Raw genomic sequence first — 20,344 nt, 5'->3', positions numbered from 1 at the left:
TACGAGGAGCTAGCTAAGCCTTGTACGTAGCAGTATTCATACATCAACACCATCGTATTCCTACGATAACTATCATGTAAATGTCGGAATCTCTCTCTCACAAGAATGCAAATTCTAGCTCCAGCCTACAATAACGCTTCCAAGGAAAAGAACGCCATTGGTGGATTCCTAATTTTTGCAATTAATTGATTAGTGAGGGCCGGCCCCCACCCTCTTTTAGGTACATAAAAATGTACGTAAATGTCACCTTTTGTAGGCTGCAGTTTCAGCTAGCCCTGACTCTTCTGCTCTGCAATTCCAACTGATCTTCCCGGCCCTATAAATCTTGAAATTTCCGCTCCTTTTTGTATATAAATTCCGGTTTGTTGATTATTTACGCAATCCATGTTGTCCAATTTGGCATATGAAATCATTCGTAAAGCTGATGGATTTTGCGGGGAAAGCATAAAAATCAAGCTGACACAATAAATTAATGGATGAGTACTTGCTGCTGCATGTTCGGTTGTCTGGCATTGAGATCACTGCTCTCGATGGTGTTTTGAATGGGGTGTGGAGGGGCCTCCCTTAATCCACCATAGGTTGTTTGCCGACGGTATGAAGACACTTACTTTTCAGTTTTCCCTCGTACGTTTTAGTCACCAAAATTCATTCAGTGTTCTTGGTGGGGACGAGTAGTAGTACTGATGATTATGTTGACACCCTAGATCATCGAGAGTTGCATTCGAAGGATTTACATGTGGCTTTTCACTATGCAATATTTTACATCCACAAAAGCTGCTAGCTAGCTCTGAAATAGCATCGATCTCAACGATATCATGATTCATGTTCTCGTCGGCCTATACAGAAACCAGACAGTTTTTATATACCTGGTTAAAACTTGCAAAAATTTAAACAAAAGTACCCAAAACATGAGAATTAGGATTCAGACCCTCATTAATTTTTTTTTCAGAATCGAATCATGTTCTAATTTAGAGATCAGCTAGACATATCCTACGACTTTGATCTTATATGTATCTGCATGCTTCAAAATGGAAAATGCAGTGGCCTTGAAGAAAATTGAACATGTAGGACTATTTTTGTCCGGCACCGAAAACCCACCAATCGCTTAAGAATGCACGCAATTTGTTGGGCACCCACATTTATGGGCACTTAGGCCTGAGTGGTTAATTCATCTAACCCACTCAAAGAAATGGTTCGTGCCCACTTCAATGACCCTTTAATTAACTATATATGTGTGTGTGTGTTGCAAATAATTATTTTCCTTTTCCCTTAATTTTTCGTTCTTTTCATGTTTTTCCGAATGCTAGATAATTCCAGAAGATGGTGCATGGGGGGGGGGGGGGGGGGAGGGGGGGGGGAATTAAAAAAAAAAAAAAAAAAAGGCCGTTTTCTTTGGGATTAACTTCTCGTCGCTTTGTGCCAAATCCATCTCACTCAACCTATCTAAAATAATGGAGTGGATAATTGTATGGTTTTCATTACTGCATGCGTCAATTTCTTTTTCCCCCCGTTTCATGGTCGCATGTCGATCGACATGGTTGAGCCCAATGCTACAATATATATATATATATAAAATGTATATATATAGTCGCGTAAAGCCTCCCACGTAGAGTACGTACGTTGATCTGATTAAGTATATATATATTTGGAGGTCGAGAATACAAACAAAGAGGTTTACTACTACTACTAGGTACTACTGATCAATCAATCACTTGGCCGGGCCAAGCCGTCGTTATCAAACAAAATTGATTGATTGAGCTCCTCGTTTGAAAATCTATTTCCAGACTCAAATATCATCGGTACTGTGACTAATTATAAGGATCGGAGTAGTTGAGTCGAATCGATATGTAATTCAACCTTCTCCCGATCCTAGTCTCCCTCTGCTCATAAATCACGCGGGTCAACACTTTCACTTTCACCACTAAAAAAACTCATTATAATCTTCATAACTTTGGTAATTAGACTAATCATGAGACACTGTCAAATCAACAAAATTCATTTCTGTTGTCCAAAGAAAATTAGGATATCATGCCAAAAAGTTTATGGAAAAATTCAATCTTAATAATTATATATGTGATAGCAGATCCATCAAAATTAATTTCTTTTGTTGACATTCTGAGAAAGTAGCCAAGATCTTTAGGACGTCTACTGATCATAATGGCTCAACTAATTTAATTAATGACTTCAAGAACAATCGATCGTAACAGTAATTATTGTAGTTATTGTACTCAACAGAGCAGCAGTAATTGATCAGAAACTTTTCTGTACTGGAGCATATATGCAACATGAAAGTGAAACTTTTATCACATCGATCTTGATAAGTCGTCATAATAATATAGAATTCCCTCTTGCGCTGATTCACATGTCACACAAATCGACATACTTAATGCATCAGAAAAGGCAATGCAAAATGCCATTAATTGGTTGTATTAATAACAAACGTACGTACTTTTAAGCAAAACGCAGAACGTTCAACTAATTTAAAGAATGCCTAGCAAGCTAGCTAGTGTACAAAGTTGCCCTAATATATATATATATAAACGCAACACCAAAGGGAAGGAGAATGAGAAATTAGCTGTGAGGCCGACAACATCGGAGATGCGGGAAAGGAAAGGAAATTAACTCGGAAATATCAAAAAACTGTTCCAGCGCCCCCAAAGCTAGCCGGAGGGTGATGCGCGTATATGATCTGTATCCTTGTTGATCACTACCAAACGGAACGGGGCGGGATTGTTGCATGAAAAGGTTCTTCCTGATCATGGATTACTTTGAACTATAATATAATATATTCAGAAAGCATTTCGTGATAGAATTACGTAATCTTGAGGAGGAAAACCGAGGTTATGCATGCATTCCGGGCTATTCAGACTTCAGAGTACTATATTCCGAAACTGAGCACGGAAGCGTTCCAGTACTGTATCTATGCACCCCCTACGTTGATAAAGACAACGAAAACTACAACTATAAATAAAGATTGAACTCCAATACTGATGCAGCAATTGACCAAGCATAAGCATGCAATTAAGAGGAAGCAAGCCCATCCATGCAGCAGCTAAATTATTAGTAGCTAGCTTAGCTGCGCGCCTAGCTAGCGTGTATGGTGTGCCATGCATTCATGTGCTGTGTGAAAATGGTGATAATTAATTAGTTTAGCCTTTAATCATAGTTCGCCCAAGACTGGAACGATAAATGAACTGATTCTCTTATTGTAACTGCCACAAACTTTATGAAGCCGATCCTTAGGGTTTTCAGAAGCAGGCAGGCTGCAGGCACTCAAGCATAATCAATTAAATCAAGATCTAGTACACCCCGGGCCCTATCTTTAAAACTCTTTATCTGTTGTCTGGTTATTCAAAAAGGAGCAAAAAGACATGCATAAAGGATTTGCATCATATAATAACATTTAATTATTTTTCTGGCATGTCAGAAATTAAAACAAAATATTGCTTCATATTAAAAGCCCCAAACGCGGGTTTACGAAAAAAATAGAGCATAATTTTTTTTATCAATGCCTCAAGATCAGTACGTAACATTTATTTATGACATTTTCTGACCATTAATTATGGTCGCTAGCAGGCTAACTAGCTTCAGAGATTTACAAGTATTAATTGAATTCAAGCAATAAGTAACAAATGAATTAATAAACTTATATAATTCATGTTGAAATGATTCCACTGTGTTTCTCTTGTTTTGGAATCCCGTCTGTCTGTAAAATACGATGAGGAAAATATATATTCTCAGATTGAAAAGCAAAGTCTAGTGAACAAAATGCATGTATGATGCTGCTCTTAATGCACGGTTAGTATTTTCAAAAAACTTGATGAATCCAAATTAAGTCAATGAAAGAAAATGAGAAGAATTACACGGGAAAATACTAGACATGAAACTCAGGGGGTCAACAAAAATATTGGCCAACATACCCAGAGGTCAAAGAAAAATCACAAAGTTTTTGCCGGAAGATTTCAACGATAAAGAAGCCCAAAAAGGCAGGGGGACAAAAAAGAGGATAGCATTGTGGGATTAATTAGAATTAGATAATACCAAAATGTTTAAGCTGTCGTGTATAGTTACATATAAATGTTGCATTCATGCAAGACAACCAATCAATTTGTCCATAGCCATACATTTATCTAAAAATAATCAGCCAGCCTATTGCCAATCAAGTTCCTCAAAATGCTTATGGGAAGAAAAGTGAAGAGACAGCTCATTTCGCCTTCATTAGGGAAAAATATAATGAAAAAAACAAAAAAACAAAAACAGGAAACTCCCATGGCAAAAGAAACCAAAGATTTTCCCGTGTACAGATTAATATTATAGAAATATATATCGGGGCAACGGGAAGGTGGGTGGGGGACATGAAACAAAATGATAACAGTAAATAGATAAATAAATACAAAGGAGTTGACAGGCCGGGTGTGAAAAGATTGACCTGCGTCCATCCTCGGCGCAAAATCTCAGTTCCTTCTTGTCTCATCCACCATCTCCAATGAAACTGAACTTCATATTAAGATCACTGAAAAGCCCACAGAAACCAGACTAACACCCTACACAGAGAGAAGGAAACGAAAAGAAAAGCGATCGAGAGAATCATGACAAGCTAAAGCAAAAATAGATAATCCAATAAATTCCATGATCAGTAGTTTTCATGAACTTTCGACTTCTCTTTCACTATCCATGGATATATTATAATCAGATTTATCACTAATATTTCTCATTCAGCTTAGAAGTCATGAGAGTGGTGATACAATGTTGGGTCACAGCCACCTTGCGACCCATGCCTGTTCATAGAATTCCTTTGGCTATGGTGGCTGCAGTCATCCTCTCCATCCATTGATCTTGATCTCATTTGACCTGAAGCCGTCGCGCCCAAATTGAGATAAACAAGCCTCGAATCAAGATTAAGGTTCGCCGCCATGTTGTTTCCGCTGCTACCACTGCTATGATCATCGCTCATTGGCGGATATATGGCGGTAGAAGTAGGAACACATGCATTGCCCTCTTCCCGTGAAAGAACGAGTGCCGCAGACTGAACCAGCTCCAGGCAGAGCCTGAGCTTATTGGGTTCGATATGTGTTAGACCCGGTACAGCTCCTTTGAAGAGGAAATCAGATGTTAGGGTTCGGAGAACGTCGAGGGGAGAAACCCCGTCGATGGTTCGAACATTCGGGTCGGCATGGTGGTCGAGGAGGACTGCTACCATGTCCGGCGACACCATTTCTGCAGCAATGTGGAGTGGGGTTTTTCCGGCAGGTCCTGCTGGGTAATTAACATCGGCTGCACCGAGCTCAAGCAAGGCTTTCACAACTTCTCGGCTGCAACTTTCTACAGCGTAGTGCAAAGCCAATGCCTCGTCGAGATTTAGTCCTTCACCCATGACCATAAGCTTGACGAGTTCCACATCAGACGAGTCGAGTGCCCTTCTCATACGACGAATCTTTTGGTCTTCGAGATCAGCGGCTGCACCAAGATCTTGGTGCTGGTGGTGATGGTGGTGGGGCATGAAGGAGCGGCGAGCCAGAGAGGATTTGAGGCGAAGCTCTTCAATCTTGGCCACGACATCGATCGGGAGGTGCTTGGCTAAGACTTCTGGAGGGAGGCCAGATTTCGCAACAAGATGGGAACATGTGGTCCAGAGTTGGTGCATGTCTTGCTTTCTTGAAGCTAGTAGTACTTTCATTACATCTTCAATTGAGGCTTTCTCCACCATGCTTGCCAATTGCTTCTGTGGCCCAAAAGCCAAGAGATAATAATGGTAAGTGAGATTTACATAAAAAGGTGTAAGATGTTTGTTATGTTTCTGCATAGATTATGTAAAAACAAAAACGATGGGATGTTTTGTGCTAATTTTACGTTTAAGTAGACAGTCTGTCTTGGTTTGCTCCTTTTTTCCATTTAACCCAAATGGGGAAAGTGAATGTCTGGGAAAGATTTGGTGTGCTTACTGTGGAAGACAAAACTGGATATCTTCATCTAAATTTAGAAACTAATGCCCGCAGCTATATTTATAGGGAGAGGTAGAAGGAACCCAATTGAAGAAAATCAAAGGTGTTCATGTAAACAAGATAGATAGGCTCCTTATGTCACAAGAACATCAATATTTTTCCCAGAACAAAAGGGGTTTTTTTAATGTATATCATGGAAGAAGCGAAGAGAACGAAAGTGTTAGAGGAGTTAATGGAGGTGGTAAAGAAGAAAAGGACAACTGTATTGGAAAATTGAAAGATAAATGGATCAAATGCTTCAAAGATGAACTGAATAGTCCAGTTCCTGATATGGGAAGAAAAAACCCAACTGCTTCTGAAGAAGAAGTTTGAAGATAACTTTAAAAAAATAGTAGAAGAATATTGAACAGAACCGGGTCTCACCTAATTCATGATGAGAAGATAAGGGAATTCCAGAAAATGATATCTAAAGAGTTTTTTTCTTTAAAAAAAAAAAAAAGAAAGAAAGAAAGAAAGAAAGAACAACAACAAGAATAAAACAAACCGCAAAGGTTCTCACTCAACCTCCCAAAACCAAACCCAGTAATTGTCCAAATTCCCAAAACCCACAAAACACAGAGACAAAGATGCAGGGAGAAGGCATCATCGTATAAATTGAAAGAAACCTGAGTGAGCAATGCGAGCTGTTCAACACCAAAAGATCTAGCGGCAGCAAGAGTGTCAAGAGCAAGATTAACGGCGGAGGTGCAATGCGTGTGCCAGCATCCTCTCTCCCCACAATTAGCCCTTGGCTCATGCTTCTGAGGCACAATAGAGACTTGGCCACTGTACAAGAACTGCAGCAGCAGCAAGAACACCTCATAGCCCACCGAGTTCACCGGTATCACACCCGACCTCGAACCCGGTGTCGCCGCGGGGTTGATTCTGGACCCAGCGGGGTCCAGCCCGGAAGGCGGGTCGGGCCCACAAAAGAATTTCCTAAAGAAGAGACTCCTCGCTGCCAGGATGCATCGGTGGGCGTGGACTAGACGGCCCTCCACGCTGAAGGTTACGTCGCTGAAGGCTTGGCCGTTGACGAGGAGGTAGAGGTAGTCCAGGGAAAGAGATCTAAGGGACTCATCGAGGGTCATGGTTTTTTATGCTTTCTTAGGGTTGCGTTAATCGAGAGAGAGAGAGAGAGAGAGAGAGAGAGCGAGAGAGAGGGATGAACAGAAGGGTTACTGGGAAGTGGTAGAACTGCAAGGAAAGATCATGGAGAGGACTGAGTTCATTTACTTCCTCTTCTTGTTGATGGTGGAACTATTGATTGTGTTTTTATTAGATTCTTTGTGTCAAATGGGGTGTTGTGGTGTGTGTGTGTGTTTGTGGGGGTGGTGGTGGTGGTGCTAGCTAGCTTTGTGTTGGTAGATATTTTGAGAGAGAGAGAGAGAGATAGAGAGAGAGAGGGCAATATGGGTGGCTGTTCTGGGCGGCTTATAAGGTATTTAACCAAAAAGAAAAGAAAAATAAAAAGAAATCTGATCTAAATGGAATAATTATTGTCAATTAAATAAGATGAGAGAAAAGAAAGAAAATGATGGGAGAAAAATGAACTGTTTTGGTTTATAGAAGATCAGATCAAACTCATATGCTCAATTATTCTTGGGTTGGTCCATGTTTTAGTACGTACTACTACTCAACCAAACACACACATATATATTATAGTTAAAAAATCACCTTAACATATTAAAATATATTATATATATATGTTCAAACAGAATAATTTTTGGTAAATTGGATGTACTTTAGGTATAGATGTATTAATGTTGACTGCCAACGTACATGAGCACCATATGGTCTTCAATCCCTATTCTCAAGGCTTCTTACTTTGTGGAATTTTTCTGGAGAACCCTTGATGGAAACAATTTTTACCTGTTCATACCTTTATAAACTTCGTGCATATCTGGCCATGCCTTTTTTTTTTCTAAAAAATAAAAACATGTTACGTACTAATTATTAACATGTTGATTTAAAAAAAAAAAGTTTCAAACAATATCTCCTGGAAACTATATTTTATAAGAGATTCATGTGTCAAAAGTCGCAACTTAATTCCTGGGGTCATCATGATTAAGAGAATTTTATAAGTTGAATACTACATATATATATATATATAATGGGCATATATATATGCAAAGATCAGATCATCAAGAGATCACTTTTGTAGCCTTTCTGCTCTCTGATCTGCAAGACTCCTCTGCCGACTGCCAGCACTTTCTGGCCAGGGGACATCATGTCTTGCAAATTAAGAACTATGACTTCCTAACTCTGTTTACGGAACATGGAACATGCATGGCAGCTAGATTACCGACGTTTGAATTAAATCGTTCTGGCCTTCCATCTAACTAATGGCTAGCCACATGAATATTACAATATTTATTAGAATTTGAAAACAGTTTTTTCATTTTGCTCCCTCTCTTTTGTACAATGGGAAAGGTTCCTAGCAGCAGGTAGCTGCTTTTAGGGTATAACGTAGCTGTGCATACTGCTTGATTTCCTTACAAATTGCCTCTACCGATGTTGAAAGTTTTCAATAATTTTGGTCCTTGTTTGTTAACGCTAAACTATTAGTTCTAACCAACCATTTAATGAACCGTGTTCACATGATCTCATTCATATGTTATAATGCTTACAAGTACGTAATTTCTTTTCCCTTAATTCCTGTTCATTTTGGACACCTATTAAAGAGAATGACATTCGGGACCAACCTAAACCTAAGTGTTTATTTATTTATTTTTATTAAGTTGGCTATAAAACTCAAGCTTCTTCGTCGTTAGATTTCTATTCGATCATCCATATCAAGAAAATTAAAACAAATCAATAAAAAATAAAGGAAAATACTTTAGTTGCAAAAAAATATGCTTAAATAAATCCACAAATTAAGGTGAATTGATGTGTCGCACGATATACAAAAACACCGTTCATTCCGGAGCAGATCTGATTTCAAGTAAAGAACTCCAAAATTCTTTTTTATTTAACGTTGAAATTCATTTGATATTTTGCTACTCAAACATGCATGCCGTACACTCACATTGCACTACCAACGCCAAAACTCAATAGGATTTATGAGTACAATGTTGGGATTGCATATAATAAAGAACACTACAATGCTCTAACTTATGTATTCCTGATAGATTCCGATAGGCCATAATGTCTTGTCCTTCCTATTTCTGCTGCATTCCATGTTGTAATATTGCTATCTCTGCACTGCATAAACGTGACACACAGTAGGGAGACGAGGCTCGAGCTCGATCGATGCAGCTGTAAGCGTGGGAAAGCGTGTCCCCGCGGCGCGGGGAGAGGGGGGGGGGGGGCGGTTTAATTAGAATTAAGAGATTCATATTAATTATTGTGACTGTAGCCAATTTCAAAACATGATACGAGTTCATCAACCTTAACTCATTTAAGATTTTATGTTTTTTTTACTATTTTTGGGCATTGGACCGGCAGTGGTATACACGTGAGACATGAGTTGGCACGTGTAGAGGAGGGTTTATATTGTTAGGTGTTAACTGTTAACTGTGTTGTTTTGTTGTGTTTTGTTAGTTTTGTGGTCAGTAAAGCTGAGAAAGACAGACACATACAGAGAAAAAAAAATGATAAAAATAAATAAAGAAGCTGTTGTTTTGCCCCTGAAATTTATTTTTTTTATTTATTTTTTAAAAAAGAAGAGAATTATTGAAAGAAAAAGGAGGAAAAGGAAAATCCCGTTGATTGACAGCACATCCTGACTGTCTTATGATTTCAAAGAACCCCGATTTGACGTTTGACTTGTCTTTTCACTCTCTTACTGATCCTTCCACACCTGCCTAAAGAACCAGCCCAGCCATTCCCCACCACTCTCTCTCTCTCTCTGTCTCTCTGTACTCTACTCTGTACCATGCCTTGTAAATATGTACACACAGAATTTGACGTCTCATTCATCTTAGGCTCTAGCCACTTCTACAGTTCTATAAAAACAAAGATGAAAATAGTAGAATCTAAAGTTCAATAAATTATTGAGAGAATGATGCATAAATAAATTAATCCTGCAACATTTTTTTAATGTTAATCAAGGTTAGTTTGTTAAATAGTTTTTATTTTAATTTACATAACAAATATTTTCTAAATGGCTTAATGTGACTGTATATGTAGTGGTACTCGTTTTATCTAAAAGTTTCACTGATCTACAACATGAGAAATATTGATAGAAAATCTCAAGTTCAAAGTTTTACAAAATGGAGGAGTGCTACCTCTATGTATAAAATTATCTCGCAAAATATGATTTTAATTGATCTATTAGATCTAGTTTACAATTTAATAAATTACATCAAATTACGTCAATTTATACTATTATTTTTATGTAATTTCTTTGTAGTTAGATTATTTTCCTTAGAAATATTAGGATTTGTTCAGTTAAAAAAGACAACGATGAAAGTACTAATGCATCGATTAAATGTATGATGGTAAAAAACATGTGCCTAAGTTGGGTATGGTTGGTAGAACTATTAAAGAAATTCATGATCATCATGTCATCTAGGGTCCTCGAATTCCAAACAATAATTTTGCTTCTTAATTTGAGACCACGAGAAACTATATTAATTATGTAGAGTCCTCAAGCAGTACTTTAATTGCTTCAATAGGTTTAATAATTTATTCCATGTTTGTTGATCAGTAGTACGGGTACTATCTTTATAATTACTTCAACAAATGTAAGTAACTTCTTATAATAATTTTGAATATTTTCAGTTGAAATTAATAAATGGGATTAATAAGTTGCCCTTAATTAGTGTATAACGTATGATTACTGTTTCCATGTCAACAATAACGTATGATTATTGAGTAATGAAAAAAGAGAGATGCATTGGCCATAATGAAACTTCACAAAACCAAATCTACAAATGGCATGTTTTGATAGGGTACATCAAAATGTAAATTTCTCTTTATCGTAAAAAAGATATAGTATATCATATGAAATTATATCAATTTATAACATTTTTTTTTTATGAAATCTTCACGGCTGTCGCAGTACTTCTCAATAAAAAATGATATATGGATTAAGCTAATTAATGAGCATAAGTTCTAATTAGACTCTTTTTTTATTCCTAATAGCGCACATACTTAAACATTATATAAGTTATATACGAGTCCCTATCCTCTTCGGAGGATTAGGGTGGAAATCCCCCTCCTCCGGTGGAGGGTGAGGGGAAATGAGTTTAGTTTTCTCGCAGACAAGTCGAAATGGATATCTCTGTATTTTACAGAGTCTCGCATCTCAGAATGACTGTGTCATTAGAGAGTTTTTTTGAAGTTTTTAGACAGTGTCTGGCACAATGAAAGTTGTGTGCAGAGGAACTTATAACCGTTGTATAGTTGACTTGTAATCGGGTTTTGCATCCAGATTCATAGGTCACAGCTATAAACTTCCTTCATTCATGAATTGAATTGAAGTTTATTTAAAAAAAAAATATAAGTTATATACATTCAAAAAATAAACTGTTTTTTTTTTTTTTTAATTCCTTCTAGCGTACATATTTTCTCGTTGATACTATATGTAATTCGCAAGTATAGTACACAGAGAGAGAGAGAGAGAGAGAGAGAGAGAGAGAGAGAGAGAGAGAGAGAGAGAGAGAGAGAGAGAGAGAGAGAGAGAGAGAGAGAGAGAGAGAGAGAGAGAGAGGAGAATGAAGTGCAAATTATGTCCATGCAATGATTATTCTACCATATCAATATTGCTTTATTGCCTTGTTATATATGTACGGCCTTAATTTTCTTCTTATTAGGTGGCCGGGAAATTAATGTGAAATTTGAGTGCATGGTCGACGTACATTATTTATATCGAATTCATCACGTACAATTTTAATAATTTAGTAGTGAAGATCAATCTTTAATTATTAATAATGTTGTGGCTACACTCACTACGGATGAAAACCGAAGGTCTCGGTGTGGTTTTGGTCCAAAACCAAAACCTCACCAATAAGAAAATTATATGATTATCTCAACCGAAATCGGCCGGTGAAAGGGAAAAAAACAATTGACGTCAGTCTCGATTTTCTTCCGCTCGGTTCGCCGGCATCATCAGTGGCGTGATGAGAGAGATAGAGAAAACAGAGAAACTTTTGGATTCACATTTCACATAGATTCACAAATACATAGATTCACAAATACAATACAAACACCATTGACGGTCCCAAATACAAACACAAATTCAAGGAGGAGGAACTTAAGGACTCACAAAGGATCAAAGAGAGAGAGTCATTGCTCGTAGACTCAAATGTAATCAATGATCATCAAGGACTCACAATCGCAAACTCGCAACTGTGCCGCATAAGAGAGAGAGAGAGAGAGAGAGAGAGAGAGAGAGAGAGAGTGAGAGAGAAATGAGATTGAGAGGGAGAAGAAGAGGAGGGGAGGGGTTTATTTGAACCCTAATTCCAAACAACACCGTTTGGTTAATTAAACCAAATAGTGTCATTTCATCTTTATTATTTTTTTCAAACCATATAAATAAAACGATGTCGTTTTATTTAAAATATATAAACAATATATCAGTCGGTTCACCAGCTTCACATTGGTTTAAAGAAGGTCATGAATTCTAGTTCTCGTATATAATTTTTTCAAGTATTAACACTACAAGAAAAACGGGCTTTTACGATCAATTTATAACAACGAAAAGATTATTAGCAACCAATTTTGGTTGCTAATAATCTTTTCGTTGTTATAAATTGATCGTATTTTTCTTGTAGTGATTGTTTAATATATGTTTTGTGGATTATATATGTTTGTGTTAAGAATATAGTACAAATAACTATATCTACTTCTTTTCATCAATTCAAACTATTGAAATAAGTGATGATTTTACGGTTTTGATCCTTGTTGGTTCTGTTCATGGGTTGTGGTTGCTTGCTGCAGCTTCAATTGAAAGTAATGTCCGTTGACCTAATGGCCGACCGGGGCCCTCAACTCCCAAATTAGCTTCCTTTGTTGCGACTTGTTGATCAATGAGATTGAATACTGGTTTAAAGAGGACAAAATTACTTTAATTTTCTTGATAATTACATGTATGTACATACAGTACTACAATATTGATGATGTGGGTCTGAGGGTGGTTGCAATTTGATCAGTTTGGTAGCTAGGTTCTGCATATGATCAGGGATAATCTTTTGTTTGGTACCGTGAGCAGCAGCATGCATGGAGCTTTAGTTGCTGTCAATTAATGGTGAAATTCTAGTGCCCTCGAATTAGGGGAGCTAGTTGTTATGAGCATGATCATGACTCAGTTATACGTAGATTGCATGGTCTAATTTTATCTTAACCTTGTCATATTAATCTGTTTAACACCACAAGAAAAATAACTTTTTGCGTCACTTAAATTAGATGCAAAAAACATAAATAGGTTGCGATCTTTTTTTTTTTTTTTTGCAACCATTTTATGTTTTTGCCATCTAATTTAAGTGACGCAAAAAGCTATTTTTCTTTTAGTGAATTTTTTTCCCAGCCAACCAAACTTTTAGTTACAACATAAAGCCAATATATCTTGTGATTTGGAGGGTGCATGCTTTCATATATAATGTCCCTTGATTGGCGTGCTAAAATGGCTACCTGTCCCCTTAATTACCCCAATATGGATAATCCTAGCTAGGCTTAATGCATATATACATCATGACATGTTTAATTTAGATTCTTTGTATCTAACATTCCTTTCACTACAAGGAATATAGCCTTTTTCAACACTTGATAATTGACGCAATAAGCAATTAAATCGTTGGAAATGATTTTTTCCGTCATTTTCCTGATCGCTGCAAAATGGTTGCCAAACATTGGATGGAAGCTCTTATTTCCAGCGACTTGTCCATAACGTTGAAAATACTATTTTTCAACGATGTAGTTGTCAACGCAAATAAGGAAATCTGCTGTTGCAAAAAAGGCTCCACCAGGCCACACAAACTGATGCAAATACTCTAATGCGGCTTTATTTCCTCCTTGCAAATACTCATATGCGGCTTTTATTTCCACCTTGCAAATACTCTTATGCAGCTTTATTTACTCCTTGTAAATACTTATATGCAGCTTTTATTTCCACCTTGCAAATACTCTTATGCGACTTTATTTCCTCCTTGCAAATAATGTTGGAGCGCTGGGATTTATAGGTTGTGATCAAGCAGGCAAAATAATTCCTCTTGCTCATTGAATAATCCCGACATTTTATATTCAACGCAATAGTCTATATAAGCGCTACTAAAAGACTTTTCTGTCACAAGTTTGACCGCGCGCCCAGAACATCAATACACAAGATGCATCTATTAATGGCTGAATTTTTGCAACCAGGTTCCAAATTGCGTGGAATAAAAATGGAGAATAAGCACTTGTTGACCAAACTGATCATACACATTTATTTTTTTGGTTCAAAAATTCATATATATATACATTACTTTGGAATCATATATATGTATCGTCTAATATTGGATCTGAACATAATTGTTCATTAAGAAACCTTATATATATATATATATATATTCATCTCCATAACAAAAGTACAGAATTTATGCAATATTAGACCACTATATATCATGAATATATACATTCCTATATTATTGATGAACTGTTGTTAATGGTCAACAGAACTAAAATATCCTAAATGACATCCAAAATTCCCAAACAAACCCAAGTATATCCAGAAATTTCATATGAAACCATGTGAACATTCATTCATAAACTGCTAAAAATCCTTGATCAGTTTTCCAGGAATTGATCAAGAATTTTAAACTATTACATACAAAATATTAGATTTACAAACTTCAAGTGGCAGGTCAATACATTCTGGAAATGTAATACAACTTTAACATTTACAACTGAATCCAAAATGATGCATAACACTTATAGGCAGCAACGAGACATGGCTTGGCAGGGCTAGGTGAGACAGGACCGAATGACTTTCCACACGCACAGCTAACTCAGGCTTCACAGTAAATCAGCAATACCACAAAACAGTTCATGTTGATTTGTATCCCAACAAAAAACTTCCAAGTGTGATCAAACAGAGTCAGGTCTAACATGCATCCAGCAGGTTCACTATCCCGGCTTGAACCTTCATCCAGTACTAGAAGACATCCTCACACATACATTTTGGTCCAGCCATGCATCAACCAAAACAAGCAACCAATGTACACTTAACAACCTATAATAATCATCCACCTAGTAGGAAGTGTGTTCATGAGTTAGTGCAATAAACCTGAAACATTAGCTTCCAACAGTTTAATGGCCCCTTGTGAATCCTTTAAATGCCATTCCAGAGAAAATTACAGCTACCATGAATGCCTTAACATACTGCAACTTACTTATAACTAAAATGCAAAAAGAAATGCCAAACTATGACATGCACTGCAAAATAGTCATGTACTAGAGAGCAAGAGGGAAACCAACCCCCCCAAATGCATCTGGTTAAAACCTTCAGAACTATCAGCAGCTGCAACCCATAATGGTGGATTGCCAACTAAGTAAACCTTATCTCAACGTACATATGTGTTTCCTCAATTAATTAGGCTCGTACATATATAATATTCAAAGACCAAATCTCCCAACTTTAACCCATACTAGCTTCTCCCAATATAACCTTGCAAGTGTTAGTACAAATAGAAGAGGCTAATGATAATGCAGTATATATCATTGCAAAAATAAGCAAACATCCCCAAGAATTTTAAGAAACAACATTGGATGCAGGAAAATAGCATGTTAAATGGCCATACCAAGTGCATTTTCCTGTGTCCAGTATATGCCTATTCTGGAGCCCTTCCACATCAACACTATTTGGCTGCTTCAACCTATAATAAAGATACCAAACATGGACACAATGACCTTGAGAAGTAAGAGGTGCAGATTTTTATAATCAAAGAAATTAATAGAGTTCATTATATTCATTACTTACAAGGCATGTACTCTGACCTCAGTTTCGATTTTGCAGTATATGTTACTAATGTTAACTATGATCATGGAATTTTCAGACCTTAACTCCTAATACTTGCTGTATTTTACAAATGACAACCACACACAACCACTTGGAATATCACATAACTACCTAATGCACTGCTGTAAACATCTTGATCCTCCTGTTTCATCCCCCAAAATACAGATAGATCAAAAACACCCTGCCAGCCTATAATTCAAAAAACCCCCTACAAAATATTTACTTCCTTAACACACCCATTTTTTAGTATCCCTGAGCCTCTCTAAGAGACTCATCCTGTGGTTGCACTATTGACATTATACTAGACATTCTCCTGTCAGATGAAGCTTGCCTCTCCATAAGAGCTCTAAAATCTCCCCTTAATTCCTCAAATTGAGTCTTGTAATACTCAACATCTTTTTTGTGCTTTTCCACTTCTTCAGCATATCGTTTCTCCCATTCACGCTCCTTTTTATTTGTAGACTCCGGTATTACCATCTCCCCAAGACCCCTAGCATACACTGATCTAGTTCCTAGGACCTCCCTAAATACAGAAGCTGCTGCATCGTCAATTCGTTGGTCGGCCTCAATTACACCCAGCTTGCCAACCATTTGCGTCTGCACTCACAATAGATTCTTAAGTCTATATATAATTCAACAAAAACTTCATATTTAGCAAATATAGAGAGAAATATTCATTTGGGCAGAAACTGTTGTCCTTGTTTACAAATAAAGATTTTCAGGTTTTATTATTATTCTCACGTAAAGATCTTCAGCAGTCGATGTCACAAATTTGTCATGCTTCTTTGACCAACGGACTTCCTTATAGAAGTCCACCAGGTTTGTGGTTATTGGACGCTGTCAAATACATTATTAGATATTAGAACTTCTTAAATGAACGGAACTATAAAGATAAAACTACTATCAATTGCAATTAGAATACAATATATTTTAACAAACACATAATAATAATAGTGTTTGGTTGATTAGCAACTAGAACACATGCATACCTTCTCTTCTAATATTCTGACAAATGACTTCCTCCCTGCAGTGTGATTGGTTTTCAGCTTATCACGATTCTCTTTGTTTTGCTGTGACAATTTCTATTCATACATCAGAATGCATTAATAACCTCTAGACATGTCAGTAATTGAAAACAATGAAAAAAATCATCTGAGTAAACCACACTATTAATGCTATATGAATAACCAAAAACTTATACCTTGAATGCCTCACTTCCCCATCTATTACATAACTTCACCCAAACAAGGGGCACGACCAACCCAGTCCCACCAGCCAATGCTTCATCATGGGTTCCATAGGACAAATATTTCCTATGTAGCTCATGGTGGTAAGCATTGAATCGCTTACGCAATTGCTTCCACACTGTGGCATGATGATTGTCTAATTCCCAACCTAGTATGAAGCCACTCTAAACGTACCATGTTATTAGTTGTTAAAACAACTCATGAGTTACAAACTAAAGCATATCATATTCAAGTAGAGTTGCGTGCTTACCCTTACACGGTCTATGAATTCATCCTTCTCAGTAGTGGGTACGTCAGTCCATCGTGCGTGACTCATGTCCCCATGATGCTTCAATATCCAAGTGACACAGGTCGTGAACATCGTTGCATTTTCACAGCATGGTGCAGTTTGACCAGGATTAATTTTCAATGGGATTTTCCCATGCTTGCGCAGCTTATCAAACTCAACGCACTTTGCGGGGCCACGTCCACGTCTTGGAGGTGCATTGTTAGCTGGTATCGGCTCGGGAACATTTTCTGCTATTAGTGTAGAGATTTAAAGAAAATTAGGGTCATTCACACTTAGTAAAGCTGGCAACAGATTGCATAACTTACACTTATATTCAACTAATAGTATGCTTGGATTTTGATGGGTTTAAAACTTTACAAGTAACTCTAAACATTACCACAGTGATATAATTTAGAATGATACCATGTATAGCCTCATTATTGTCTCCACTTGTGGGGCCAACCAAGGGTGGATTTGCAAATTTTGTCTCATGAACAATGCTTGGGGGCTGCGTTGAGTCGTCAGAGCTACCCTCGCCAACGTCGTCGTGTGGGGTGCATGATGAAATTAGAGGACGACGAGGTCGTCCGATGTAGGCATAAGGTTGAGCCCGTAGTCTGAACCAGCCACCTCATCTTAACCCTCTGCCTCAGCCAGTTGGTGCCATAGATGTTATACTACAATGAAAAATGGATGTGATCAGGCCTTTTCCTATCTCTACTATGTTCTCACCTATTTTTCCAAGATATAAAAGTATAACATGTGCATTTTCCGCCATGATTGACTGATTTGTTCACACTTAATAAAATTATTGATATTTTATGACAAAGTTACTCGTCCACTAGCTATTAACAAGCATAATACTATTACAGTGTACAAACTGTCAATCCAACTTACATGCATTTTTGTTATAGGTATTACACTGCTGAAACCATAGGCAGAAATATTCACTTTCAGTGTATACACATTCACGCTAGCATAGATCAATATCTTTGTTACAGGTATTACACATCCTGACATATTTATTTAACTAGGGACACAATGATGTGTATACACATTCAGAAGCACATACACTCAATATTTGCTCCAGGTATTACATTGCTGAAACCCTAAGCTCAAATACACAAATACAGCTTTTAAGACACATGATAAACTAACATACAGAAATATTTGTCAAACAAGTATTACATTGGAGAAACCCTAAACAAAAATACACAAATACAGTGTATACAAATCATAAAAGACATACCGAACGATTATGGTCTGAACATATATAGTATAAATATTTTCCATCTAGACACAACATTTATGGTCTGTTTTTTTTTTCCTTTTTATCAGATTTAACAGTGTCAAATTTACATGGCATGGAAATTAGAACACTTTTATCCTCTGTTAAGGGTGTTAGTTCATAAATGCATGGCATTTACATTCACGTCTGTGTGCCACAGTAGGTTCATGTAAACAAGTAGAGTTGTGTCAAACAATACCACATCATATTTTGACAAAGTTTCTGAAACTCATGGCAGTCATATCTGTCTGAACCCCCAAACCCATCAAGATTATATGAGAGAAGCATATGAACTATATTCTAAATAAAAATAATATACTGCCTTATGTCATTTAAGGTTAAAGATGCAAGCTTGTTTAACTGCAAAAAGCTGTTAGCCTTTATCTACTTGTTCAGGAGAGGGGGGAAAGAAGGATACCTTCTTTAGTAGTTTATTCCTCTTGCTTAAAAAAGTAATAGAGTGTACCTGGACTGGGCCTCTTCACTGCAGCTGGCAACAAATCTCAGCCAAGAAGCACCAACTTCACTATCTGAGAGCAAGAGGGTACGGGAATTCTTACAGCATAAGGTGACAACATCCACGATGAAGTTCTGTGATCGAATATCAGGAATGCCAGAACTGGCCGGCTCCAAACCTCTTCCTTGCAAAGTAACTCAACTCTTCCTCTTTTCTGGAAAGAGAAATACAGACTAAATGGCGTTTAGCCTCACCAACCTCTGCATACATATCCCATCCCAGCTTGTCACATCAAATGGATTAAGACTAAATTGCCCATTTCAGCTGAATATTTTACAAATATTTCGTGCCATATTTCGCAATGGCGCCATCCTCTCCCGCCCAAATGCTCATTTGCAAATATCCAATATCTCACTTGCCGAATTGACAGTTTATTAAATTCAATCAAGTTTATTTAGATGAAATTACAACCTGGTAAATCCCAAATACAGTGTATACTTTTGAACCACATGATATACTAATACTATCTAATATGTAAAAAATATGCCGACAGAATTTTAGTACTCAGTTAAACAGAATGCATCCGCTGGTTGGCCCATTTCTTCTTATTTGTAATTCCCTACACATGGCAGTCATCCCCATTACTGAATTACCCATTTGGAATGCTCAACTTACCCCTCTTGGCAACATGTTTTATATTTTTCTGGATATAGGTATTGTTGGATGCTTACTCATTTAAGTTGGATAACAGTAAATGTATTTGTAGATTAATACAATGACTCAATCACCATTTGTCCAGCATTTGCAGTTGACAAATTCCACCTGTTAAATGCATTTTTAGCCCTTCACATTCTCTTGTCTCACTCTAGTTAGAACCTGTGCACACTAGATTAATATTTGAACGGGAACATCATATTTAGTGCCTTAATGACCTACATATTTCCAGCTCATTCATGTGCTCAGTTATATATTGGACTTATACTGACTATTGTGAGAAAAGCTAGGCAAGTTATCTATTGTAGGCAGATAGGTATGATTGCAAGTACCCAGCATTATTTAGCAATGTTGTTAAATGTATCAATGACAAGCTGGAGCATAACACATTCAGCTTGCTAGGCAAATAATGCCTCTGATTTCCTTTATACATATCATACCATCGAAGC

General features: G+C 37.1%; 1 protein-coding gene across 1 annotated transcript; it reads right to left on the bottom strand.

Moving 5' to 3' along the window:
* Positions 1-4,482: 4,482 nt before the first annotated feature.
* Positions 4,483-7,434, bottom strand: LOC122278282 (BTB/POZ domain and ankyrin repeat-containing protein NOOT2-like). The gene is made up of 2 exons (XM_043088466.1): positions 6,608-7,434; positions 4,483-5,722 (listed from the first exon to the last, which is right to left on the bottom strand). Exons 1-2 carry the CDS (start codon positions 7,070-7,072, stop codon positions 4,721-4,723), a joined length of 1,467 nt encoding a protein of 488 aa, XP_042944400.1. The 5' UTR covers positions 7,073-7,434; the 3' UTR covers positions 4,483-4,720.
* Between the last annotated feature and the right edge of the window lie 12,910 nt (positions 7,435-20,344).

The sequence above is a fragment of the Carya illinoinensis genome, chromosome 10 (genome assembly GCF_018687715.1).
Source record: "Carya illinoinensis cultivar Pawnee chromosome 10, C.illinoinensisPawnee_v1, whole genome shotgun sequence".
In the NCBI taxonomy this organism is placed as follows: Eukaryota; Viridiplantae; Streptophyta; class Magnoliopsida; order Fagales; family Juglandaceae; genus Carya; species Carya illinoinensis.
Note: the sequence above shows the minus strand (reverse complement) of the source record. Positions and strands in the feature narration are given on the sequence as shown.